Source organism: Drosophila rhopaloa, unplaced genomic scaffold (assembly GCF_018152115.1).
Source record: "Drosophila rhopaloa isolate 14029-0021.01 unplaced genomic scaffold, ASM1815211v1 contig_69, whole genome shotgun sequence".
NCBI classification, from domain to species: Eukaryota; Metazoa; Arthropoda; class Insecta; order Diptera; family Drosophilidae; genus Drosophila; species Drosophila rhopaloa.
In genome coordinates, this window is record NW_025335166.1 from 1,984,533 (window position 1) to 2,011,572 (window position 27,040).

The window sequence follows — 27,040 nt, forward strand, 5'->3', positions numbered from 1 at the left end:
TTTTACATATACAACAAGTCTTGTATTTACAAGCTCAATATAACACTCTGGCAGAGTAAATAAATATTTAAATTGTTTTTTTATACCCGTTACTCGTAGAGTAAAAGGGTATATTGTATTCGTGCAAAAGTATGTAACAGCTAGAAGGAAGCGTTTCCGACCCTATAAAGTTATATATTCTTGATCAGGATCACTAGCCGAGTCGATTTAGCCATGTCCGTCTGTCCGTCTGTCCGTCTGTCTGTCCGTTGTCTGTCTGTCTGTCTGTCTGTCTGTCTGTCTGTCTGTCCGTATGAACGCTGAGATCTCGGAAACTATAAAAGCTAGAAGATTGGCATTTTGCATGTAGATTTTGAAGTTCCTACGCAGCGCAAGTTTGTTTCAAAATGGTGCCTCGCCCCTTTAACGCCCACAATCGCTTATATACGATTTTAAAAATTTAAATATTTCGGAAAAGTAAAAATGCAGTTTTATTGTGTTTATCAATACCTATCGAAATGTAGAAGAAATTTTTCAAATCGGACCATTCGTTAAAAAGTTATGCGTGATCAAAGTTTCTATCTCCATCTCCCTCGCACTCCCTTTAGCTGAGTAACGGGTATCTGATAGTCGGGCACCTGACTATAGCGTTCTATCTTGTTTTTTTTGTGGAAGATTCATTGGATTTCATTCTAAGAAATACTTCATTTTGAAGAATGAATCAGATCGAGGGGTCTAAGATCATTTTATATACATATAAACAGTAGAATCCGGTTATAGCGACTCTCAAGGGACCGACGGTTTTACGTCGTTATACCCGGAAGACGCACTATCCATATAAGTTTGTATCATATAAGTTTGTATGGAGTCAACCAAGCCATCGAGTTTTCGTCCCAATAACCGGACGGACGCTATAAACGGAGTCGTTATAACCGGATTCTACTGTAAATATACATTTGTTGTGGGCAAACTTTCTAAATCTTGGCTTGGCTTATCACCAATTGTACTGCTTATCAGCTATGTTTAAATTGCAAAGTAAAATTTGAACAGTTTGATTCCCGGCTTTCACTTAAGATGATGCTCGCAACATTTCTAGTGCTTTTTTCGGCAGTCTTAGTCCTAGGGACTCAGAGATCGGCTCAGTTGCTGGAACCAGGATGCCTACCGCCTAACGATAGACAAGAAGTTGATCCAGCCCCATGGATGGCATACTTAGTTCGCCAAGGGGCATACGCATGCTCAGGATCACTCATTACTTATAGTTCGTATTTGTTTTTAGTTTAAGTATTCAATTAAATTGAACTATTATTCGTTTGTATACAATAATTTAAATTTACTTTGAATTCCTAATTTCAATATCGAAACTATTTAATTGACAGAATAAATGCTTTAAATAAATGAAATTAAAAATAATAGTACTAAAAAATTCTATTTTCAAATACTATTTCAGACTTTGTTCTTACGTCGGGTCATTGTGCAGACATAACAAAAAACTTGTAAGTAATAAATTCTAACCGCTATATAGATAGAAATATCTGTAAATTAAAATGATTGATTTATTTTTACAGATATGTCAGATTGGGACATTATCAATCAAATGGAACAGAAGACTTCCTAGTCATGAGTGTTTTTCGTCATCAAAGATACGAAACTATAATGTCCGACGATATTGCTTTACTTAAACTGAATCGATCTTTAGAAGGTCGAGGTACGTACTTTTATACCCTTGCAGAGGGTATTATAATTTTGGTCAGAAGTTTGTAACGCAGTGAAGGAGACGTTTCCGACCCTATAAAGTATATATATTCTTGATCAGGATCAATAGGGGAGTCGATATAGCCATGTCCGTCTGTCCGTCTGTCCGTCCGTCCGTCTGTCCGTCTGTCCGTCTGTTTCAATACCGTTTGCGAGCTCAGTTTAAAAGCTAGCGATCTGAAACTTTCACAGTCGTCCTAAAACAAGTGTACGCAGATCAAGTTTGAAAACCGCCCCGATCGGATGTCTATATCCTATAGCTCCCATAGGAACAATCGGATATAACTTGCAAGAATGGAAGATATTTCGCGCAGTGTAAAAGCTATTGACATAAATCTTTCCAAATCTTATTTTTTTATGCGTACCTTGATCAGGGTAAAAGCGCGTGACGATCGGACGTCTATATCCTATAGCTCCCATAGGAACAATAGGGTAAAATCGGTCCAAATTTGATGTTTTTCAGAATATTTCGCGATGTGTAAAAGCTATTGCTGTACATTTTTTCAAATCGTATTTTTTTATGCATTCCTTCATCAAGGTAAAAGCGCGTGCTGATCGGACGTCTATATCCTATAGCTCCCATAGGAACAATACGGTGAAATCGGTCAAAATTTCATGTTTTTTAGAATATTTCGCGCAGTGTATAAGCTATTGACATACATTTTTCCAAGTCTTATTTATTTACGCATACCTTGATCAGGGTAAAAGCGCTTGCCGATCGGACGTCTATATCTTAAAGGAGATAATCGGTCCAAATTTAATGATTTTTAGGATATTTCGCGCAGTGTGTAAGCTACTAACATAAAATTTTCCAATTCTTATTTATTTACGCATATCTTGATTAGGGTAAAAGCGCTTGCCGCTCGGAAGTCTATATCTTAAAGGAGATAGGAAAAATTGTTAAATTCTGCGAAAGTATCCCTTTTGTATATGACATTTTTGCAGTATAAAAGCAATTGACTTGAAACGATGCAAATCTAGTTTACTTATGTATACCTTATTCCTTTCGCTACTTTTTCACTTTTAGCAATTTCGTCAAAGTCTGCAAGGGTATTAAAACTTCGGCTTGCCGAAGTTAGCTTCCGTCCTCGTTTATGCATACATTGGTCAAGGTGAAAGCGCGTGCCGATCGGACGTCTATATCCTATAGCTCCCATAGGAACAATAGGGTGAAATCGGTCCAAATTTGATGATTATCAGAATATTTCGCGCAGTGTGTAAGCTACTAACATAAAATTTTCCAATTCTTATTTATTTACGCATAAATTGATTAGGGTAAAAGCGCTTGCCGCTCGGAAGTCTATATCTTAAAGGAGATAGGAAAAATTGTTAAAGGCTGCGAAAGTATCCCTTTTTTTCTATTTGTATATGACATTTTTGCAGTATAAAAGCAATTGACTTGAAACGATGCAAATCTAGTTTACTTATGTATACCTTATTCCTTTCGCTACTTTTTCACTTTTAGCAATTTCGTCAAAGTCTGCAAGGGTATTAAAACTTCGGCTTGCCGAAGTTAGCTTCCGTCCTCGTTTTAACTACCGTAACCTCCTTATCTTGTGGTGTCATGTTAAGTACGCTTTCTCTACTTCAGCTAAAATCAGGCCGATCTGCATTCTTTTAAACCCTGACTTGAGGACAACGATCAAAGCTATCCCGAGCTTTATCTTAACTGGATGGAGTCAAACTAAAGGTGATACCCAACAAACTGTTCGACAGGTCCTTGTCAACAGGGTTGACCCAGGAATGAACGAATATTGGTGTCGCAAACAAGAAGAACGATTTTGCTGCCAAAAGCCCGCTATTTTTGCACTTACCGCTGACCCCGGAACTCCTTTGGGAGGACAGGTTCTTTTTGATGAAAGCCCTATGATCGTTCAATTCGGAATATTCAGCTCAGGACATGGCGACACAAGCTATGGAATATACACGGATGTTAATTACCATACACCTTGGATTGTAGCTACAATTCGACAAAATTAATTTCCTTTTTTATTGCTACATGAAACTTAATAAACATAACAATGAAGTCAACACACTGGAAATAGTTAAGGTCAAAATATCCCAATTATAAACTGAAGAATTGTCGGTTCCAAGAAAAATGAATAACAGGTGAACTAAAAAAATGATTTAAACTGTTTGTTTTTACACTCTGTTCTCATGCTTAAGATTAAGTCCCACTTATGTAATCCTTGGAAATCGAATTTTTACCGGTTAACATACGTCAAAACTAGAAACTAGTTTAAAACAACACTACAGAGCCCCTACATACATTTTGGATTTAAAACGAAAATTTCGCATATTTCCAAAAACATAGTGACAGATTCTGACAGATTTGAGACCTACCAGTGCGACCTTTCTCACAGTTTCAAGGGATCAGCTAAAAAAAGAATCTGGGCTGCCATTTCAATTACTAAAATGTCCTGCAGGACTCCGTAAAAAAGGAAGACCAGCTGTTGGAAGTAGAACGAAGTGGGGGAGACTTTGGCGCGTGCCAGGAAAAGAACACCGGGCCCATGGCTCAAAGTAACGATCATTTCGGGATCACAGATAACAATTACCCAAACAGGACGATGTTGCAGCCCAATGTGCAACTGCAACCCCCGAAGACAGAACTCATTGCAGGCCTCATTGAGGGTCCTGGCTGCGAAGAGGGGTCCCTCTATTGTGCGGGATCCTTTGCTCCTTTGCCGCGTGGCTCAATAAATTCGTTGGCTGCGCATTGTTGAGTCGGGAAATTACCGAAAGTAACGTATTTCCCTGCACCTCGGCAGATGATAACTTCCTGGCACGTGTGCTACGTTCCGAAACTCTAAGAAACACCTCTCACTCCTCTCACTTCCGCCTGTCTAATTCAGCTTATTTAAATCAATTTGATGGGGCTACACAAAACCATCATCTGTCCGATTCACAATAAGAATAATAATAATAAAGCCCCTGGCCCAACGTGTCACAATCGAGACCAGCACAACACAAATCTGTGGCAAGTGCCTCTTCCTCAGCACCGCTTGCATCATTCACCAGCTATTTGAACATCAATTATGAGCAGAGTCTCGGATTGAATGGATTCTGATGGGAAGGGGTCTCCAACAAACCATCCCATATGCATGGCGGATGAGCAGCACTCAGCATGCAGAGACATTCAATGGTCCAGGCTGGCACACAAAAAAGAAAAGGGTGGCACAAGCCAAGATGCATCACAAAAGGCCGTCCAGCAGCAACAGTGGCGTCCACGAGAGGGATCTCCATCAATGAATAAGCCAAGGTTATCAACTTTTAAAAGACCATGCTTTTGCAGGTTCTATTCATAATTTAATCCAAATTTTCTAAACAACTTGCCTCGATCTTCTTTTTAGACCTAAAGCAAAAACAAAAATATATATTTCGTATATTTTTGTCTTTCAAATTTTATTTAGTTCTCAATATTAAAAACCTTCTTGGCACTTATCATAGAACGTTTTAGCTTGCTATTGGAGAAGTTTAAAAATATAGTTTTTACGCCTTTATCAGTAAGCCCAAAGTGTTATCGTGAATATAGTTTCTAACATGCAAGCAAAGTTGCTGACACATTTTAAATTCTGATAAAAACTTTACAAGGTAAGGAAGTATGAATCATTGCATATAAAATATATAATTTTTAACAGGTAAATAAAGAATTAATTGTTTATTACATGAAAGAGTATATATCTTGTTGTGTCAAACACAAAATCGTATGCGAAACATTTTTAATTTTAGTCATAGAACTAAGCCACCAGAAAGGATACATTTTTCATTTTTTTGTATGCCCCCTTTTAGCCACCTCTGCCTTCCACCGCAGCAGCAACGCTTCCACCTAACATACATTCAGGTCACTTGACGAACTGCCACGTTATGAACAGACGCCATCCGCCACCCCCTCTGGCGTCCCCAGGAACTCTGGGTGACCCAAATTGAGTTTGCATAACCGACTGGGGCAACTGTCAATGCCCAATGAAATCTGTTCCCAGGGTCAGAGCGGCAGACCACAAATCTGCTCTTTGCCAACTGTCCCCAATTACATGAAATTATACCCGAAATAGCCCTTTCAGTTTTGATTTTTTCCTTTTGTCCTTTGTTGCTTTGCATTGTTGGGAGCGTTTATGAGGCATAATTGTGCGGTTAGTGTTCTTGAGACCATGTGTCAAGTGCCCTGACAGATTGTGGGATAAATGGCTGTCCAAAAAAAAAAAACGTCAAATTGTGCTCCGAAATCTGTATGATTGGAGGGGGATCTTGAAAACATATTCTTAACTGTGTCATTCAAAGCGAAATTATTATTCTGGTATCATTTTAAAAACATATTAATCTATTTATTACATGGCACAAATATTTACATAAATAAGCATTTCCAGAAAAAAGTCACCCTTCACGAAAAAAAAATTTTTTTTTTATATTTAAAGAAGTATTTAAAATAATATAATGAGTTTATAGCAGTCACAAATAGGTTTTTCTTGCATCTATAAGTGCCTGGGCATTGCTTTTCGATGTTATTTGTAGCCGAACGAATTAGTTTAATGGTTGCAATCTTCCTTTAAGATCTTTGTTTCAACAATAAATTAATTACGAAATAGAATAAGAGATAAAGAAAGCATTAACTATCAGTAAATTTTAAAGTTTTTATGCCCTGTTATTTTGGCGTCACAATCGCGATAACAAAACGCAGTTTTGTCTAAGTACAGCTCATCCAGTCGAAGAAAGTAATTGAAAATGAAAATTTATACAAAGTAAATTGTCCTTAAGATAAAAAAAAATTAAGTGTTGTCCTGAAATACTATACTAATTTTGTTATACCCTTGCCGTCGGTATACAATTTTAGTTTGCGACGCAGTGAAAAACACATTTTTGACCCTATAAACTCTTCCTTATATACTTGTATGTACATATATATAATATGCAAATACTCCGATTACAATTTTTATTTTAAAAAATAATATGATATGAATTATGTTAAAAATGTTATTTAAAACAAGTTAATTTTTTCATCATTCCCCACTTAACTTTTTTCTAACAAAATTCGTATTTCATGAATTCCATTTATGCTACAACTCAATTAAATTATTAATGTACATACTTCCCACACTTGGAGGATGAACAAACGAACAATGGCTTAAAATCCACCCTCAAAACTCTCTGAATATCTCGGAATATATTTTCACACCTTCACAAATGATTGCCAGATAGCGGGATCACCTGTTAATAGCTGCGATTCCCAGGATGTCGAGACAATTGAAATGTTTTAACTGTAAAATGCACAACGAAATATTTGCGGAGGAGAAAAGGGAAGTAAAGAGCGGATGTTGTGCACGCTTCACGCGCAAGCGTAACGGAAATCAAAAAAGGGACTGAAGGAATAAGAAATCGAGAGAAACAAAGATTGTGAGTGAGCAAGTAATAGATGGTGAATTAAATTGTACCGCTATGGGATCGAAATGGAGAGAAATGTAGATGAAACGGATGTGGAGGAGAACCACTTCCGATCGGGCAGCAGGATATAGGACCACACGCGCAGATCTCCAGACTATGTCCACTTCAGCTATCGCTTCAACAATACCAGACTAAGTACAGTCTTACTTTTCTATATAGAACATAATCTTTTAATGGTAAAATGTAAATGAAATATACAACTTTTTTTAGATATTCTAAAATTAAATGTGGTTCAGACTGGCTTGTTTTACGTATGTAAACACTTTGTAATTACTTTAGTAAGCTAAAGCACTAAATAAGTCTAATAAAAAATTTAGGAAAACTTAAAATTATTGGACTTTCAAGCAAGTAATAAAAAATATTAAAAATTAAATGAACTCAAGGACAGAATGCATTAAGCCATGGCCTCCAAAGCAAATATTTGTGTGTGAGTCTATTTTAACAAGTGTTTGTTTGGCTTTAGCCGCGCCAAATAATTTATGAACCCAGCGTTTTTATCAACGCCCCAATATTGCGTTCCCACAAGTGTTGCATAAAGCTGATAGAACTTCTCGATCGTTGCCCGCACGATCTTAATTTATTTGCATTGTAAACAAGTAAGAAATAAATATAAGAGCAATCATAAGGCAAAGAAAAACAAACCGGAAAAACGCGCCCTTATCGGCGTGAGATTGACACGATGCGGGAGGCGGAGTGGGGAGTGGAATGGGAATTGGAAACGGGAGAAAATCAAACAAACAAACCAATGAACCGACCAGCCTATTAAAATTACTTCCCATTGCCATGTCAAATGTCAGATCTCGTAAAAAGACAATTTAAAATTGTAAAACGGAAATCTTAAATAAAAATGTAATGAAACAGTGTATTTAGTTGAACAGACAATAAAATACCCAGTGTCTTTTGAAGAATTAATTGGAAAATTTAACAAGAACAAAGAAAAAAGGTTTTTATTAAACAAAACTATACCATTTGTAAGTTGTCCATTTTAATGCGTAGGGAAAAATTTTGGATACTTAAGAATATTTTAACTATACGATTTTCAAAATGACCGCATCATAGTCCTAAATGCATTGCACCTATGCATTTATTAATATATTTATATTAAAAAAAGATTGGTATTCTTGTTTAATTCGAATTGATAATTTTATTACTTTTTAAAGATATGTTCTATCAACATTTAATTAAAATTAAAGATTTTTTAAAAAAGAAAATTTTTTAACATTTCATATTAACAATGGCTTATTATACCCTTAAACTCTGTGAATACCGTATAATTAAGAGCGAGGCGCAAGCGCAGCTCTGTCTTTCTCTCTCGCAGTCACGTAACTGTGTCAGACTGATGTGGGTGTGTGGGGGAGAGGCCTTTTTCTTTTCCTATCTTTCTCTCTCTTCTTTTCCGTTGCGCCGGCTCGTTAGAAACGGTCAACATTTGTTTTTAATCTTAAGCGTTTGGCTGTTGATGGTTTGTATTTTTTTCGCGCTTGACGTGCAGGAATTCCGTCAAGAAGCGTAGCAAACGCAGTAACAGGGTGTTCCGTATACGCATACACACACGCTCACTAGATGGAGGCCACATCAAGCTCATCCGCAGGCGAAAACAACCGGGACTGTTGTGCTCTCATTCCAGCTCCCGATAAGCTCCCCACACACACATACCTACCTCACTTTGCCTCTCACTTCCTCACCCCTTGTTGTGTACTTGAGTCATCGTCCTAAAAACAACGCAGCAGCGAAACGAACTCCACTCCACTGCACTCAAAAAAAAAGGACATCAAACTAAAACAATTTTTTTTTGATATCCAATATTATTAACATTACATTCCTAACCTTATTTTTATGCAAGGATCGAAAAAAAATCATCAAATCGGCACACTTTAGGATCGGTTTTGAATTCTACTGCTGATAAACTGGTGCTACTTTTAGGGTGGTATGAGTTCACTATCAAAATCTTTAACTGCAAAATCTACGAAATGTAATGTAATTATGACAGAGAAATGTATTGATGTGTTAATTGTGTTTTACCATTTGGTGAGGGAGGACGGATTAACACCTTTTCATATTTTTATATGAAAATTTATAGTCTGCACATAATAACAATAATAAAATCTTCGATAAAATTAAAAATATTTTGAATCAAAATTCGACAAATAAGTTATTCGGGATTTTAAAATAATCTTAGAATAAATAAAATTTAAAAATTAAAATTACCAAATTCATCAGATAAATATTACAACTTAAAATGAATTCAACCCAATTGAATTTTTTTCAGTTCATTCCTCTTTATGGGAGCTTCTTCTTCTCTGGTGTTGCGTTCATTGATCGCCAAAGCCAATTGCTTCGAGTTGAGTTAAGTGCTGCGTCAACGTTGTTGACTTACATACACGAGCACTCGTACAGGCACCGCTGGAACACACACAAGCTTATCTTGATTGCCACCCCTCTTGCCGCCCACCACCCTCTCTGATCGGCCACTCCCCCCGCCCACTCTCGCTCCATGTTTCTCCGATGTCTTTCACCAATGGATTTTCATTTTACGCTTTATACGGCTCTAATTGAGTGCCTTCCAATTGGGTTATGGATTAATTTTTGTGCATAAATTAAATATCCATGCACACATGTCTCTCTATACAGCACATGTCTGGGGCATTTAGAAAGCAATTTCAAGTGGAGAACCAGCGAAAATGCAATACTTTCATGCACATACGAGGGTGGTCATAATATTAGCAATAGGAAAATAATAATATATTATTAATTAACTTATCGGATTAATAAAGTGGGAACTTTTGTGGATATAGTGATTAATGTATGTATCTCTGCAATAATGGTTTTGCAACTCTTTAATGATGTGACTATCCAATATTTACTTTTCGAAAACTTTTTATCTTATCTGACATTATCTTGGGGTTTGCAAATTAAAGCTTGTTTTCATTATTACCAACTGATTTAGTATACAGGTTTGTACAGTAAAACTTTAGTAAACCGAATAATAATAACAAAAAATTTTGGAAAATATTCAATTTTAATTAAATTTCATTCTGTATTTAGAAGTTTAAAAAAATTACAAATATTATAAAAACATTTTTCCATATACAACTTTACTTAACAACATTCAATTCCATTTTTTTGAAAAAAATTCTGTTTAAATATTACAATTTGGGGAAAGTTCTCAAAATTTTTCTTTACTATTGATTTGACCGCTACTGTGAATACATAAATTGAAAGATTGTATGCATGTATTGACATATAGGGAGTGTCACGGCTTTCGAAATGGCTTGAGTCGCATATGGGCGAGAAACACATAAGCGGCAACTCCTAAAAATAAAAAGCCTGGTTTATATTAAATGGCACCCACTGTACTTTCAAGACCCCCACGAGATTTTTCAGTGGTCCAATAAGCATCTAACAATGGACGGAGTAAACACTTTTAATTGTTTGCGGCGAGTGATTTAACTATCCGCTTGACTCAAGCCACGTTCACAAGCCAATGCTCCTTTAAACATGACTCATCCATATTTACCCTCGCCGTTTTTATGTGTAACAAAAAAATTAGTCAGCGGTTGGGGAATGTTTTGCTTCATTCAGACTATCCGTATTTCAAAACATAGCGTCACGCTGTTAATTCTCAGGCGTGTGCCATATACACAGATCGGTTGAACACCCTGTTCGATCGCATCTTTCCGCTGCAGTTGAGTAAACAATGAAGTCAATAGGAATTCTTTTCTGTTTTTTATGTAGTTAAACTAAAGAGAAGACTTTATTTTGTAAAATGCAAGAGTATATTTTGTTTCTTGTTGGTTTCTGCTGCTGTTGCCGCTTTTTGCTTTTGCTGGTGTGTGTTGTTTGGGTGTTTTATGACTTTTTGCATAATAGGTAAAATACAATTACAATATCAATAGCATACGTTATACATGGGTTCGTTATTCGTTATAATTAATTTTAGGATCGATTTCGCCTCGTACTCGGACTTTCTGCTTAGGTTTTCAATTTTTGTTTTGTTTAAGCTTTAAGATATTTAAGTATTTTGTAAATACCGTTTGTTACTGTTTCGGTTTAATTCGTTTGCGTGTTCAATCAATTCATTAGGCTAGCAAATGTGTCTCGTCAAGTAATGCTTGTGAATATATATTGGTAAAATACTGCAACTGCTATGTGTTATATGTACTCGTATAGTAATGTAGAAAACAAATGCAACGCCATCGCGGACGATTGCTGTGCGAATAGAAGCCTTGCGGGGCGGCTGGGGGCCCAACAATAGATATATTTATGCACTTTTCGAATTACTTTATGTGGTAGGTATAAGTGTAGGATACGCTAGGGGTTTGCTTTCGTTTGTTTTGTTCTCGAGATTAGCGCTTAAATATATCGGGAGGGGGCGGGGGTTTTTGAGCGGGTTGACTTAGAACAGACCCTTCTTTTTCTTCTCCTTCTTGCCATCCACATTGTCCGTGCTGCTGTTGGCCCCCAGACTGCGTCGCTTGAGCTCCTCGAGCGTCACATGGTTAACATCCTCCCACTCCTTCTTCTCTCGCTCGAATTCGCGCCTCTTCTCCTCCAGCTCCCGGATCTGCAGCTCCAGCGCCTTCTTGCGCTCCTCGTGGCGCCGTGCCAGCTCCAGCTCCGAGTCCCTGAGCTTCTGCATCTTCTCCTTCACCTTCATGTCAAACACCTGCTCCATTTCGGCTTCCATCTTCTTCATCTTTTGCTCGTGCTCGCGCTTCTCCTCCTCCATCTGGGTCAGTGGGTTCTTGTTAGACAGCCTGGCCTTTCCGTCAACCAGTCCCAGTTCGGAAAGCTTCCGGCAGCGGTAGTTTTCGTAGTGGACGTTGTTCGTCACGTCCTTAAGGTCCTGCAGGTGCGTGCGTATGACCATGTTGCGCAGAGCTATAAAGTCGCAGTGCGTCAGGTTCTCCACCTCGACAAGGCCCCAGGGATACCGCCTGCCTCGCACCTTCTTTCCGTCCTGCTCGATGATGGTGTTGGCACCCACCACCGCAAATGGCACTCGGCTCCGCAGATTCTGCGTGGTCTTGGCCTCCTCGGCCGCATCCTCCAGCGTGGCGGGGAAGTCGTAGATCTTGATCTTGTGCTGGGCAATCTCGTTGAGGATCTGCTTCTTGAACAAGTGCACCTCGTCGGGTGTCATGGTGTCCGCCTTGGCGATAACCGGCACCAGATTCACCTTGTCCGACAGGCTCTGCATGCAGGCAATGTCCAGCGGCAGGAGTCCATGTCCCGATGGCGCTATAAAGTACAGGCAGCAGTGCACCCGGCTGTCCGAGATGGTCTTGCGGTACACCCGCGACTCGGCGGTCAGGTACTCCTCGTACTTGCTGTCCACGTACTCCAAGATGGGCACCCAGCAGTTGCTGTTGTCCACGGCATCCCCGAATCCAGGTGTGTCCACCACAGTGAGGGTGAGATTCACGCCGTTTTCCTTGAGCATTACCTTTGTGGCCTCCACGGCCACCGTCTTCTTCTTGCGCAACGACGGACCCGGATACTGTTCGGCATTGTAGATGTCCGACAGGAACATTGAGTTGATCAGCGTCGACTTGCCCAGGCCACTGGCGCCCACCACCATCAGGGTGAACTCGAAGCCCCTCTTGACGGCCTTCCGGTAGACCTGATTGGGCAGATTTGCGAATCCCACATAGCCGGCGATCTCCATCGGCTTCTGGCGCACCGGCAGCGGAGGCTTCTGTGGCTTCTGAACCTGCTGGTGCTCCTTCTCCTGCAGATCGTGGGTGAGTTTGTTTGAGTCGCCGTTGGAGGCGCCTCCGTCCAGCTTGCTGGCGGTCACTGGCACACTGGGCGGCTGATTGGGCGGACGACCGACACCGCCGCCCACCAAGGACTCGCTGCCGCTGCCGTTGGTGGCAGAGGACGCCGACGCCGACGCGGACGCCGAAGCCGACGCAGCCTGCTGCTTGTCGCGCAGCGCCAGTTGGGCCAGGGTGCTGGGCAGAGCGGAGATGGCGCCGCCACCGCTACCGCCGTTCGAGCGAGGACTATTCATTGGAATAGCGCCAAATTCGCCTGTTCTACTCGCAAAGTTCGTTCGCTGGTTAGCTTCACTGTATTAACTCAAGTTTTCTTGCACGGAACCGTTGCTTTTTGCACCGCTTTTGTCACGCCTACACCAGCTCTTTTTCGCTCTTATTTTTTTTGCATTTTCTGTGTCAGTAGGACCGTCGGCGGCAACGCGAAAAATACTTCTGCTCCGCTCTCGGCGGCAACAACAACGCCCAGCTCCGCGCGCAGTATGACCCTGGAAAATACCGAAAGGGAGCCGGTAAAATACCGAACGACGCTTGGAATGAGAGCGCATGAGTAATACCACGCATACACACAGGCGCAGCAAAGCAAATGCACATGTATGCGGGCGAAAGAGGACTGTTTTTCGTGGCCTTATCACTTAGAATGGAATGTTATGCTTAAAAATAGCCGGAGAAATGCATTCATGTGTCCCCGCACTTGGGATTCCAGATTTCTGGCCTGAATGACTGCTCTTGAGTGGCCACGGATCGCATTACAATCGCCTGCTGTTGCACAAGAAGAAATTATTGGTCGTGATGACTTTGACTTTTCCTTTTTCCAGGGGCGTAGTCAAAGGGGGTCTTGGGTGCTAGCTATATTATTTGGGATACCTTTTCACAAGTTGAACCTTAATATTTTTAAAGGAACTTAGTTTTTATGAGATGAAAAACTATTTTTTAAGTCTTTTGATTTTATTGCATATTAATAAGGTACACATTTTTAATAGACATTTTTAAAACGACATTATTATTTTGCTTTCGAAAATATGGCAGATTGTTTTAAAGATTTTAAAAGCCTTTTTGGGTTGCCTTCCTTTATTAGTTCTCCTTTTTTGCCCCACGTCCTTGTTTCTTGTGGTTTCTGTTCCCTTTTAGTTCTTGTTTTGTTGCAATATTGCGCATGACGTGAGACCAGCATATCTCTCGGAGAAAAAAATAAGAAGAGAGCAGCTTACAAAATGATGCTGTTTTGTGGGTGTTGTATTTGTAGTTCTGACAAAGTGGCTTTCGCATTTCTCTTAAACTCTCGCTTCCCATAATTTCGTTTGATTCTCCTCCGAGAACGGTTATTAAGCTATCGCCTCTTGTGGGCGTGTGGGAATTGCTTTAAAAAAGGAGCTGCGCTGGGTAATAATTGCCTTCTGTCGGGTGACCCGCTTCATGGTCGAGTGTCCTCGTCAAAAGTTCCCACACACGCCTCGTCCTGGCACCCTCCCTCCCAATCCATTCCTTTCCCCTTCCTCACATCTTTATCGCATGCCGATGCACACTCTCTGTTTGTTTGTAATTCAAATTCTCATGCACTTCTGGCGATCGTCAAAATAGTAGGGGGAGGGGGAGGGACTAACCACCATCAGAGGGTCCTGCGTCCTACTCCGCCTCCTTTGGTGGTGGCAATACTAGTGCAGAGGTGGTGGGTTTCTTCCTTCCTTCCGAACTTCCCCCTTTTGCACGTGGATTTCGAATGAACGCGACATCAAGGTGATCGTGAGAAAGTTTTTTTCTCACATTATTCCACAGCGACTCCTGCTTTTAATTTTAGCCTCTGTCGGAATTATTATGCATTTATGAATTGATATGACTCGCGGTGGCTCGATTCTTACCCTAAGGGATGACTGTACTTATTGGAAGATTTACAGTTGCTGACGTCGAGGAAATAATGGGGAGGTGAAGTAAGGGAATTTCAGGGGAACTTCTTGAGTTCCAACTCCCCTATGCTTAGTTCTGTATTATGTCCTCTAATTTGACTGTCAATTGATGTTAAAGTTTGAAATTCGGATGAATATTTTTATAAACTTAAGGGTTTAAAAGTAATGGTTCTATTTTAATTTAAGCTTGTTTCCCTTAACTAACTGAAACAATTAAATAATTTATAAATAATTTAAAAATAAATAATATATAATTTATATACCCTTGCAGCTATTACAAAACGACTACATTTCGATTTCTATGCCTATATTACTAAAAACAGTGAAGTAATGTCGATTTTGAGCCATTGTTTCTATGGCAGCTATATTATATTGTTGTCCGATTTATACTAAACTAAAAGCGTAATTCTGATATAGTAAATAATTACTATATCTCAAAGGAATATTTTAATAAATAGAAAAATAGAAAAATAACTTTTTCTTTAATATTTATTTTTTTCAATTGTTTGATTTTTCTATGACACCGTTTGAAAGCTTCAAGCAGATAGCTTTAAAGCTGAGGGACTAGATTACGTATAAACGGACGGACGGACGGACAGACGGACATGGCTAGATCGACTCTCCTGGTGATGGAAATGTCTCTTCACTGCGTTGCAAACTTTTGACCGTACTTATAATACCCTCTGCAAGGGTATAAAAAAGAATAGTATTATACTATACTCCAACATTACACTGTCCAACAAAAGTCTAAATACGACTTGCAACAAATGTACTTTTAAAGAATCATAAACTTGTACTTGAATTCCTTCATTTTAGTCTTATTAAAATTATGACAATTTTTAATCATACAAATTTAACAATTTATATATTGGTCTGAGGTTTCCAAAATTTGGATGTTTTTTATGGCAGATGTTAAAAGTGCCGCCGTAACTGCAACCGCAAATCTTTACAATAAACAAATCCCACTTAATCTGCCGCAACCCTTCCTCGTCGTCGTAGATTTTGAGATCTCCAGCAGCTGTTTCGCATCAGGCACACTCCATACGAAATCCATTCTGAGACGCATCTCCATGGATGTTATGTAAGATGTTTGCCAGCAATTAGGGCCCGCTAGAAGCCAAAGAAAACCCCGCACGTCCCCTGGAAAGTCAGTTTTCCTTAGCGCCGACCATTGTCCGGGCCGTAATCCATTGTTGTCATAGCCCAAAGAAGTGTTGGGGGATGCAACCGGGAGGATGGAGAGTGGGATGGGGTCGGCAGATGTGGCAATCTTTGGCACGAGAGCGAAAGACAGTTTAGTGCAAATGTTGGCTTAGGAGCAGCTGATCTTCCAAGTGACCGTTACATCAGCTGGGCATCAATAATCTTGGCACATATAATAACTACCCATCATGTACAAATGTCCTATATAAAATTATGAGTCGTATTACAATTTTGGTTGTGATTTTATGTATTAGCCAAGAAGATTAGAAGCATAAAATTAAAAGTTATTAAAATAAAGCTCACAAATTATATAAGCAATAGAAAAATAATGTTATTTTATAGAGATTTAATAAATGTAAGTAAGGCATTTTGATTTGATCACAAGTAGAATTAATCGTTTCGTTAAATGTCGGCGACCGTGATAGGGAATTTTAGATGCGTAACCAAATATAAGCCGTAAAAAAGCAAAATGCAACCACCAAAAGTGTGACAATTCCCCTTTCCTGAGAACGTAAAACTTATAGATGCCTTCGTCTCTGTTTTTGGGTGGAAAATATTTTTCCCCTTTTGGAGTCTGTCAAAAAGAACTTTCCAGTTATTAGCCCGACTCCTGGCTAGCCATTTATCAAATTCATAAAAATAAAATATCTCACAGAGGGAAAAAACAATCAAAAAGTTGGGCGGCCGTCACGACATCTAATGCCCCGCAGACCGCACACTTCACTCAGGTTTTCCCCTCACGGCTAAGCGCCATAAAAATCAACAAGGAATTCATTTAAATCAACATATATCTTGCCCAAAGGAGGCGTCTATTCCTTCTCCCCATTCCACCCCCCACCGAAATCCACTTGGGTTTAGTTCCGTTTGGATCAGTTCACACATTTGCTACCGTTTCATATTTTTCATGCTCATTATTTTTGGTGCACGTATGTGAATGTGGGAGAGGTGCGGGGGCGTTGCAGCCAGCACACCCCAAGTAATAACTGCAGTTCCCACAGCTAAAAATACATAATCCCAAAGTCACTAATTTGAGGTTGAGAAAGGTCTCCGTCTCCGCATTCGTCCCCCAGGCCTCCCGGAATTGATTAAAAAAGAGGGAAGTAGATCGTCAATGGTCGACAGATCGAAGCTCTCCCAACCGACCGGCTGTACAATAAAAATTAAAGTGTTTTAATGTGTAAATCGTGCGTTGGGAACAACGACGCATCGAGGATCGTTGCCCGGGAAGCCCCAAAAAGGAGGACTGGAAGATACAGATACGAAACCCGGCTACCGATCAGCAGCGATCGTGCCACACTAAATGGCGTTTACCTTGATCCCTGGGCCGGGAAGAAAGAGAAAAGGAAGAGAAGCCACAGCACCGGTGTTTGGGGCTGATATTGAACTTTGATTTCTGCCTGGTTTCTTCGTTATAGAATTTCAATTCTCAGTTTCTGCAGAAGCAGCAGACACTGCACGTTTCTCCCAGACGATTGATCCACATATGTCGGATGGTTCTGAGGTTTCTTCTCTGCTCTGGCTTTCTTACATTCTGCCAGCTCATCGTGTTTATTTGGGTTTTCGTGGGAAAATGTTTGCCAAATTTGCGGCATTCTAAAGGAGCCCAAGTGATCGTTATTAAGCTGGGTGATGGGCTCATCAGTCCAGAATTTGACCGAACCCCATGGTTCAGTTTGTCAACCACGGCACTAGCATTTATTCAATTTACAAGAGGTGACGTGATCAGTGCCGCAGAGCTTGTGGATGATGGATGATCGCCACAGATTATTACTCAACACGGGATTTACGCTCAAGCTGCGAGGGATCACTTTGCACAACCAGAGTTGCCAGGCGGCGCAATAGTTTTATGATCCCTCCCGTAAACTCCCCAAATTGGGATGCATCATAGGTAGATACTATGTCAGCTGGCAGCTGGCGTATGACCCGCGACCATGGTTATTGACAACTCCTTTGGTCTTAATCCTGCCAACATCGTAAAGTAATAAATTTGCCTGAAAAAGGAAAATCTGCCCGGAGATCGCCTATAAAAACTGGCCGAGTCAGGTAAGCTCCGTAATGATTGACCCCGAACCCTGAATCCGAGACCCAAGATCCAGGTCTGATTTTGATCTATCGTAAGTCGCAATCCCGGTGCCAATCCCAAGCAACCCCCTTAAGACGCTCCTGATGAGGCAGGCCAGGCAAAAATATAGAATCCGAATCCGAGCATTTCGCCTTGCAAGGGGGGTTGCGGCAGCTGCGCCGAACAATTGTCAAGGAGTTCTCCTTAATGAATTGCAAATCATTGGAAGGGCATTGATCAAGTTTTCCCTTGCCGAGGGTGAAATCTGTGCGACTAAAATTGCCATCAGCCACCCAAAACAAAGCCGGACTTATAGAGCTCATACCAACATCTGTCCCTAAAAATGCTACTTATCAATGTATTATATATTTCAGTTGATAGATTTTGAAGAATCAATTTTTTTTGTATTATTAAAATTATATATTATTTTTCACTATCTGAAGTTAAAGTGATAATATTTTTTGGAGCTGTATGCCATTGGGGTAATTCTGTATTAAATAATACTTATTAAATATCTTAATAAGGTGAGCCACTTATTTATCATTCTAAATTAGGAATTGGAATGTATGCATTTTTCTTTTCTTAATTGGGTTGCAGTCAAGAGAATCGGACATTTTCATCATTTGCAATTTCAGAAATATCACATATATTTTGAAGCTGTATAAACCAATTTCAAAACAAAAAGAAAAAAGATTAACAGACCAACGATACTTTTGTTATTTAGTAGAGTCGTCAAAAAATTATTACAATTTGTATTAAAAGCAATAATTAAAGAAAAATTAAATCAAATAATATTGATTAAAGTTGTTTGATTTACATTTATAGATATGTATATTATTGTATGTGTATTCGGTCTTAACATTATTTTTTTTACCACTATTTTAAATGTTATTTGCCGTATTTTGTTAAAAGGTGTTTGAAATAATGAAATATAAGGTGTCTGAATTCGGGAGGTATACTCAACATACGGCTAATGACTTGGCTTAACTGAATGTTGTGTTGTTTCTAGATCAGAGTCGGGCTTAAGTTCGTTTACTTAAGTTAAGCTCCTATTTCCAGTAATCCCACTGGATGCCGCAATTCGTTGACTCGACAACTCTGCCTGCCTAGGAATAACTCACTCACCCGAACGCGCAGAGACTCATTGGGGTGGTTTTGCTCAGTCACTCACACTCACTCTCCATTTGAGTGGAATTCCGCTGCTGTGGTGGAAGTTCTTAGTCTGCAGACGGCGATCGTTGAGCTGCCTACCTGCCTCTGCCGCTGCCGAGGCCTCTGCCCGCGTCGCCAGGTAATCTAATCGAGCGCCTTCGTCTCACTCGGGGACTCGTTTTGCCTTCGCCTCGATTCGTTTTTATCCAGTGCTCTTGGACTCCGAGGATCAGTATCCTTTTGGCATCTCGTGAGCGCGGTCGTCTGCCGCTCTCCTTCGAATGAACTCTTGAAAAACCATATAGCACTACATCGATCTTAAAACGCGTACCGCTTGTTAAGTTTTTGTTGTTCGGACATTACTAAAAAGTACGTGCAATAACTGTTATAACTATTTTCGTACTTGAACCAAAGTTATTGTGTTGTGAAAAATAAAAAAACGAAACCGAAGCTGACATTTTTTGGATTACTTCTTATTTGGATATACAAATTAAAATCGTTACAAAATGGATTACAAAAACGATATTAATTCGGATGATGATTTCGACTGCTCCAATGGCTATAGCGACAGCTATAGCGCCAATGGACGCATGTCCAATCCCAATGGATTGTCGAAGGCGGAATTGAGAAAGGTGAGTTTTGTACAAAAAAAAACATTTATGACATTCAAAATAGGAAATAAGGAGAAAAATAGGAAACTTTTTTTTTAATTTTGAATAATTTTAAAAATATTATATAACGTTTTAAAGAATTTCCAAAAATTATTATCGTGTATTTGAGAAAAATATCAAATTACATAAAAGACCTGCGACACAATTTCATTATCTAGTGTAAACTTATATGTTGTATAAACATTCCACTACAGTATTAATAAATAGTTTTCAAATTTCGACAATTAACTAATTGCTTTTCTTTTATTTTCTTTTGTAGACCAACAAACCGATTATGGAGAAACGTCGCCGGGCTCGCATTAATCACTGCCTCAACGAACTAAAATCCCTAATCCTGGAGGCCATGAAAAAAGACGTAAGTATCCTTGCCGCGATTCAGACAAGAATAGGAGTGGTCCGCCCGCGACTTAGAAACTAGGCCCCGATCCATATCAGTTCACTTTCCTTATAAATTATGTCAGAGCATAAAGAACCCCTTGAGATACAAGTGTCCGAGGGCGGCAAATGTACAAAAGGACAAAAAACTCTATAAAAAACCAACTCCTACGACACACGAAGAAAAAAAAAACACAAAGCAAGGGCTCTAATTGAGTATTAAATTTTATTGATGATCATTACACGAGAGCGCCGACGAGGAGTCAGTCAAGAGACCAAAAAGTGTTAACAAGTCGAGGAATTACGCAGAAATCGACGGAGATGCGAACGAAACCAGTTTCCAAGGAGTGATCCTGCTGTGAGAAAACTACAAAGCAGAAATCAAGTAAAATTTGCCGCCGCAGAATTCTGCAGGAGAGCCGGACCAAAAATCAAATAAGAAAGACATTGAGGGAAAAAAGCAAAAGTAAACAAAAGGTTCAGACAGGAGAGCGGGGGAGGGGGCGGACGGTGAGGGGGCGGGGACTGGCGAGCGACCTGCGTGGGAACCTTTTGCTAAAATATGCAGTCCCAGAAGGCAAGAAAGAGACGGAGAAACGGGGAGCGACGAATGACGAAGTTCGCACTGAGAGAAAAACAAGATCTAAGGGATCACGAATAGTAATCATAATGGATTCAATCGCTTAGTTTGCTACTAAATTCGAATATAAAGTATAATCAAAATTCAAGCGATGGAAGTCAATCTCCCGTTTCTCTCAGTGCAAAGAATGAAGATCGGTCGTTCTTCTCGCTGTAGTTGCTGAATCTCACCTTGGTCGTGTGATATTTACAGAGTGGTCTCCGCTGAAGTGGACTGCAGATTACACGCGAATAGTTGGACATATGAGGCACGAAACGTGCTCCTTAACTTTGCTTTTTCCCAAGCCATTGAACTTGTTGTAGGGCCCCAAACAATTAGCCCGACCATCTCCTACTCCATCTTCATTTCATCATTATCTGACTTTGGTTCTTTCTTTGTCTCTACTTTTAGCCGGCTCGCCATACCAAACTTGAGAAGGCCGACATACTTGAGATGACGGTGAAGCATCTCCAGTCGGTGCAGCGCCAGCAGCTGAACATGGCCATCCAATCGGATCCCGGCGTGGTGCAGAAGTTCAAGACGGGATTTGTGGAGTGCGCCGAGGAGGTTAACCGATATGTTAGCCAAATGGATGGTGTCGACACGGGGGTCCGTCAGCGGCTCAGCGCCCACCTGAACAATTGTGCCAATAGTCTGGAGCAGATCGGTTCGATGAGCAACTTCAGCAATGGCTATCGCGGAGGATTGTTTCCCTCGACGGCTGCCCCGGCTGCTCCCACTCCCCTGTTCCCCTCGCTGCCGCAGGACTTAAACAACAACAGCCGCACGGAATCCTCAGCTCCGGCCATCCAGATGGGGGGCCTCCAGCTCATACCCTCGCGTCTGCCCTCGGGGGAGTTTGCCCTGATTATGCCCAACACCGCATCCACCGCACCGCCTCCAGGCCCCTTTGCCTGGCCAGGATCCGCAGCCGCAGTGGCAGCTGGAACGGCCAGCGCCGCCCTGGCCAGTATTGCCAATCCCACGCACCTGAGTGACTACACACAGAGCTTTAGGATGAGCGCCTTCAGCAAACCGACCAGCCATGCTGCTTCAGCCAATCTCCAGGGAAATCTCATCCAGCCACTGCCCGTGCAGACGCAGCTGCCCGCCAAGAACAGCTCGAGCAGTCCGCCACTGAGTCCCATCTCCTCCATCTCCAGCCACGGAGAGGAGTCGCGGGCTGCCTCGCCCACCGTCGATGTGATGAGCAAGCACAGCTTCGCCGGGGTTTTCTCCACTCCGCCGCCAACCAGTGCCGAAACCTCTTTCAACACCAGCGGATCGCTCAACTTGAGTGCCGGCAGCCACGACAGCAGCGGATGCTCCCGATCGCTGGCCCACTTGCAGCAGCAGCAAGTGAGTTCCACCAGCGGAGTCGCGAAGCGGGACAGGGAGGCGGAGGCCGACTCCAGCGACTGCTCCTTGGACGAACCCTCCTCCAAGAAGTTCCTGGCCGGCGCCATCGAAAAGTCCAGCTCCGCTTGGAGGCCCTGGTAGATCGTCTTCAGACCCCACCTCTATGTTACGTTTATCCATTGTTAATTTATTTCATTGCAATTTTTTTCAAAGATCACCAACTCAAATGCTTTAGAACCCCCATTAAGTTTCAACGATTTCTAAATGTTTTTGTGCATCAATGTTTCGCTTTCTTCATTTTAAGTTCAGCTGTGATTTTGTATATTTTTTGTGTAATTCTCATTTAAGCATTTTTATACGCCTATTATGTAGTTCATTATTAATTATGTTCTTTAATGTTTCTATCATTTCCCAAATTTATAAGCGATTAAAAGAGTTTCTATTTAAGTTATGTGGATCTTCTTGTATAGTGTTTACCATTAAGTTCAAGTTTCTATTTTAGTTTTATTATAACTATTGTAATTGTAATATTTAGTGAATACAAGATTTTTGATGACTGGAAAAAGAGTGAAAATAATGATAATAAAAGACAAATGCTTCGAAACAAGCAATCAATCGAGATTTTGTGGAAAGGTTTTTTGGGAATTTAAGGGACACACCCATTGTGACGCATAACCAGAAGGCCATATTTGGTAATTTAAAAAAAATGTTTACAATTTTGAAGGGTATTTTTATAAATATTTTATTGTCCTGAAAAAAATTTGGTTTTTAATCAGTTTAATAAATCGATGGATACAATGGTATGCAGAACTTTATACAGAATATGTATAAAAAATTGATAGTATTCTAATAAATGCTTAAATGATCTAATATATCCGAGTAAAATGCGGTTAAAGATAAATACAATACACTTTTTAACTGACGAGCAGTTACTCCTTAAATGTCTATAACTCAAAAGCTATTTGGGATACCGATTTAAAATTGTTGTATGTTACTTTCAAAAGTATATCTTAACTTATGGAAATATGTAAATAAAATTGATTATTAAATAATGTCATCCCGAGAGTGTCCCGATTTAAAAATGTTGTAAGTGACTTTTAAAAGTATATCTCTACTTAATGAAATATGTCTAAGAAATTGAATATTTCAAAATGTCACCCCGAGTGTGTCCCTGAAGGTAATACGGTTAGGTGACACTCTTCTAATTGCTCGAAAACAAGTATATAGTTGATTGAGTACTTGAACCTGTAGAATAATCGGAAGTACCAATCAAGGTGACGGAAATAGCATTGCGTTCAATGTTTTTCAAAGTTCGATTGAACAGATAACCCATTTCCAAGCTTCAAACTGATGCTATATAAGCTCGGAGAACTCATTCAGTGTGCGAAAAATAAATATTATTGCAAACGAGAGCGCGCAGTGATCTTCAGGCGTGCATTAAAAGAATCTCAAAAAACATTAATAGAGGTTATTAATAAATCAAATAGCTACCATGCTAGGAAACACGTTCAAAATGTTACTAATTCTGATGATGATGCTGCCACTAATTAGTTTGGCCGCCGATCCTGAAGGTGCTCTGCACAAATATCGTGCTTCTCCCAAACTCACGGGTCCTGTGAAGCTCCTACACGATTCCGAGGATGACATACTGAACACTTTGGATGTGGCTCTGGAGAAGATATCCACGATATATATGCAGGCCTTATTCGCTGGCACCCACACTCCGGAATTAGAGGCTCCACTGCGGGCCCTCGAAATGGAGTTGTTCGATCTGTTGGACAAGCTCTATAACCAGAATCGTCTCAAGGACTATATGAAGTACGAGGCGGAAGTGACGCGACAAATGATTATCTACAACATGCTCAAGAGATTGTTTGGCTACACTCAGGATAGTGTGGAAGTTGAGGCTGGAGACCTCTGAGCTGTACATTATAAATTTGTTGAGTAAACTTAAGGCATAAATAAACTAATGATAATTTAAAATGTAAATTCGTATTTGCGTTTTTTTCAAAGGCTTTTTATAGAAATAGGTATTTTGCGGTTCGCAAGTCAGATCTGCTGTGTTATGCTGTAACAAATTATTTTGTTTAAACACCTCAGTTTGGAAGACATTAATGCTTACAAATATTACAAAAATTCTTGTGATAATTTGAAAAATCTTGTTAATATAATGTTTAAATTAAAAATGTTTTAAAATGGTTATTTAGAATCATTTTTATTTTCTTTATCAATAATAATAAATTTATGTAACATTATTGTCTTAATATAAAAATAAACGTTTTGAAAAAATATATATATATTTATTTTTCCAAAAATTTATTTTAGTGTAATATCCATATGAAAGTGATTGAATAAGGTTGCCAGCTACAAATTGATTTACATCCTCATTTCCCATTTTCAATTTTCCACTTCCCCATCCTTTATTCTGCGACCCTTTTTTCGATTTTTTATTCAAAATTTGATTTCACTTCCGTAATAACTTCCGCAACAGCCTGTTCTCGTCCTGCGGCTGCCTTGCGTGTGGCTGTCGAGCGTCGCCCCCACCTTTTTAGGGACTCGGATCTTCCGATATTCCGATCCTCGGCACTTCCCACACTCAATCATATCGGCGCTGCTGTTACCCGATCCTGCTGTGAGAAAAACAAAAACACCTCCGCCGAAAGATCGAAAATTATCATAATTTCCATTTCCTCTTTACGCTATTATCCTTTGGCATTTCCAAATACCGTTGCACTTGTTCGTGTGTTTCCCACACATCCTTGAGATCCTTTATCGTTGCTTGTTTGCTTTGTGGTTGTTCGCAGGTCTCCCCGCCCCTCGTCCCCTTGCATTCCACTTGTCTTGCTGGGTCCTTCGGTTTCATTCCATTGTGCGCCGTGTTTGCTGTGATTTGATGCTGGGATTGGAATCCTGTGCGTTTTTCCGTGGGGTTTCGGCTATCACTTTTAGTTTTACTTTTAATTTCGTTCATGGGAATCGCTGTGGGAATGCGCACTTACCACGATTTCGTATATATGTTTGTAAATTCACCAAATTTTTGGGCAAACTTGTTTAGCGCCTGCCTTATTCCTTTGTTTTTGGGATTCCGGCATATTTAATTGTCATTTAACAAATTAACTTACCAAAAATTTGAAAACTCTGGCAGCGATTTTCCCACAGACAAATACCCCTGGCCACAATAGAGATATTCCTGCAGAAAAAAGTCATGCGGTGTTTACCAGGAACTCTCCCACACACAGACTTTGAATATGCCCCTGTGATCCTTTTCTGCTGCAAGAAAAGGATGAAATGTATCCCGGCTACCTGTGCATCGGCAAATTCAAATCGCTTGCATTTCTCACAGAAGAACAAAAAAATAGGTCCTGAATGGGCCCAGCTATCTGAGTTTCTTGGGCTGATTTGGTTTTCTTGTGGGTAACAAGTGTATCTATCAGTATGCGTGAGATGGCCGTGATTGAACAGCTTTGCGCAATGGGAATGTGGAAAAGTGTTTCCTTTAATTTTCCCAGGATGCGAGAGCCGTGGAAATTCCTTGAGAAAAAAGGCATGATTACGGTAAGAGTATTTCTTTGTATCATTTATTAGATACTTTTTTGTAATTTCCTTAAAGAAACACAACTTAGTTTTATTTGTTGCGAATTTATGCATATTTATTATGTTTTTACAAGGTTTTTTTTTGCAGTGCCTTATTTGTTGCGCGTTAGTTAATCGATTCGCACTTAGCTTAATTAATTACATACATAATTATCTGTATAAATATAATTTTTTACATTGTATAATTGTTAAAATTTGGCTTTTATCTGAGCATTATTTTATACAGGAAATCTCTTTAGGTTGATTGATTTTGAAATCGTGCATCTAAATAATGCTACATTAATGTAGACGTAAGTATTCTAATTGTGTAAAGTATGTGATGCAATTATTACTAAGCAATTTGTTCGTTAATTTGTATGTTCTGGTTGTGCTGGCGCTGGTTCGTCCTGGCATTGTGAAGACTAAATTAATTTAAATGCATATTTGGTCAATCTCCAAAGACGAATTCGATTTCGCTTGCTTTCACTACTTGTTAGTGACTGCTCGAATGGTTTTTCCATTTAAATGTTAACTAGGCTGCTTGTGGGCAATAAATGTATAAAATATGTACAACGTTCTCTTCAGCTCGCAAGCCTCAACTAAATCTAATAACTTCTAAATTTACAGATCCACAAAACGTTTCGGATATACACACATTGACGTATATTAAAAAATTCATTTATCAAAAGGCGCATTGCTTGTAAAACGTGTAAACAAATGACGAGAAGACTTCCAGGTATTAGGTATAAGGACATCATTGGGGACATAACAAAGGGAGCAAGGCTGCCCGAGTTAGAGCTCTTTGGATAAGGGGCTAAGGTCAGCCCAAAAATTAAAATAATATCAAAAATAATAAAAGGAAACAAAATGTACACAAACGTTTACAAAAATTCGTTATATGGCTACGCTATCAGTCCATTGTTCGAGTTCAAATCGTTATTGAATGTTGGGATGTAAATGTCTCCGTGGCCGACTGCGCCTAGCACAGCTCCCGGTCGCAGCGGGTCAATCATCAGAGGATGTCCGGCGTGTGATTTTCGTCGTGCGTGTGCTGCAGCAGTCCCTTCCGCTCGTCTGGAGCCGTGCTGTGCGCTATTTCCGTGTTAACTGGCTCCGGAACAGCGTCCGCGTACATTGATTCGTACACGGGATTGGCAAAATTACCCTAC

At 40.0% G+C, this 27,040-nt stretch overlaps 5 protein-coding genes across 5 annotated transcripts in view; 3 read left to right on the forward strand and 2 right to left on the reverse strand.

Annotated features, from left to right (window-relative positions):
• The first annotated feature begins 1,014 nt into the window (after positions 1-1,014).
• LOC108037995 (serine protease grass-like) lies at positions 1,015-3,825 on the forward strand. Its single transcript, XM_017114674.2, has 4 exons — positions 1,015-1,240; positions 1,430-1,475; positions 1,548-1,687; positions 3,326-3,825. The coding sequence occupies exons 1-4, from the start codon at positions 1,054-1,056 to the stop codon at positions 3,712-3,714; spliced, it is 762 nt and encodes a 253-aa protein (XP_016970163.2). The 5' UTR covers positions 1,015-1,053; the 3' UTR covers positions 3,715-3,825.
• Positions 3,826-10,886: 7,061 nt separating this feature from the next.
• On the reverse strand, positions 10,887-13,389 carry LOC108038051 (protein peanut). Its single transcript, XM_017114765.2, has one exon. It carries the CDS (start codon positions 13,187-13,189, stop codon positions 11,570-11,572), a length of 1,620 nt encoding a protein of 539 aa, XP_016970254.1. The 5' UTR covers positions 13,190-13,389; the 3' UTR covers positions 10,887-11,569.
• A 6,084-nt stretch (positions 13,390-19,473) lies between these two features.
• On the forward strand, positions 19,474-22,905 carry LOC108037982 (protein deadpan). Its single transcript, XM_017114662.2, has 3 exons — positions 19,474-19,906; positions 20,205-20,300; positions 21,351-22,905. The coding sequence occupies exons 1-3, from the start codon at positions 19,781-19,783 to the stop codon at positions 22,437-22,439; spliced, it is 1,311 nt and encodes a 436-aa protein (XP_016970151.1). The 5' UTR covers positions 19,474-19,780; the 3' UTR covers positions 22,440-22,905.
• An 826-nt stretch (positions 22,906-23,731) lies between these two features.
• Positions 23,732-24,219, forward strand: LOC108037977. The gene has a single exon (XM_017114658.1). It carries the CDS (start codon positions 23,791-23,793, stop codon positions 24,217-24,219), a length of 429 nt encoding a protein of 142 aa, XP_016970147.1. The 5' UTR covers positions 23,732-23,790.
• A 1,643-nt stretch (positions 24,220-25,862) lies between these two features.
• Positions 25,863-27,040, reverse strand: part of LOC108038007 (low-density lipoprotein receptor-related protein 1B) — a 66,785-nt gene continuing 65,607 nt past the window's right edge. Inside the window, 1 exon segment of the mRNA XM_017114692.2 lies at positions 25,863-27,036. Within this exon segment, the coding sequence (XP_016970181.2) occupies positions 26,884-27,036 (153 nt within the window). The 3' untranslated portion in view covers positions 25,863-26,883.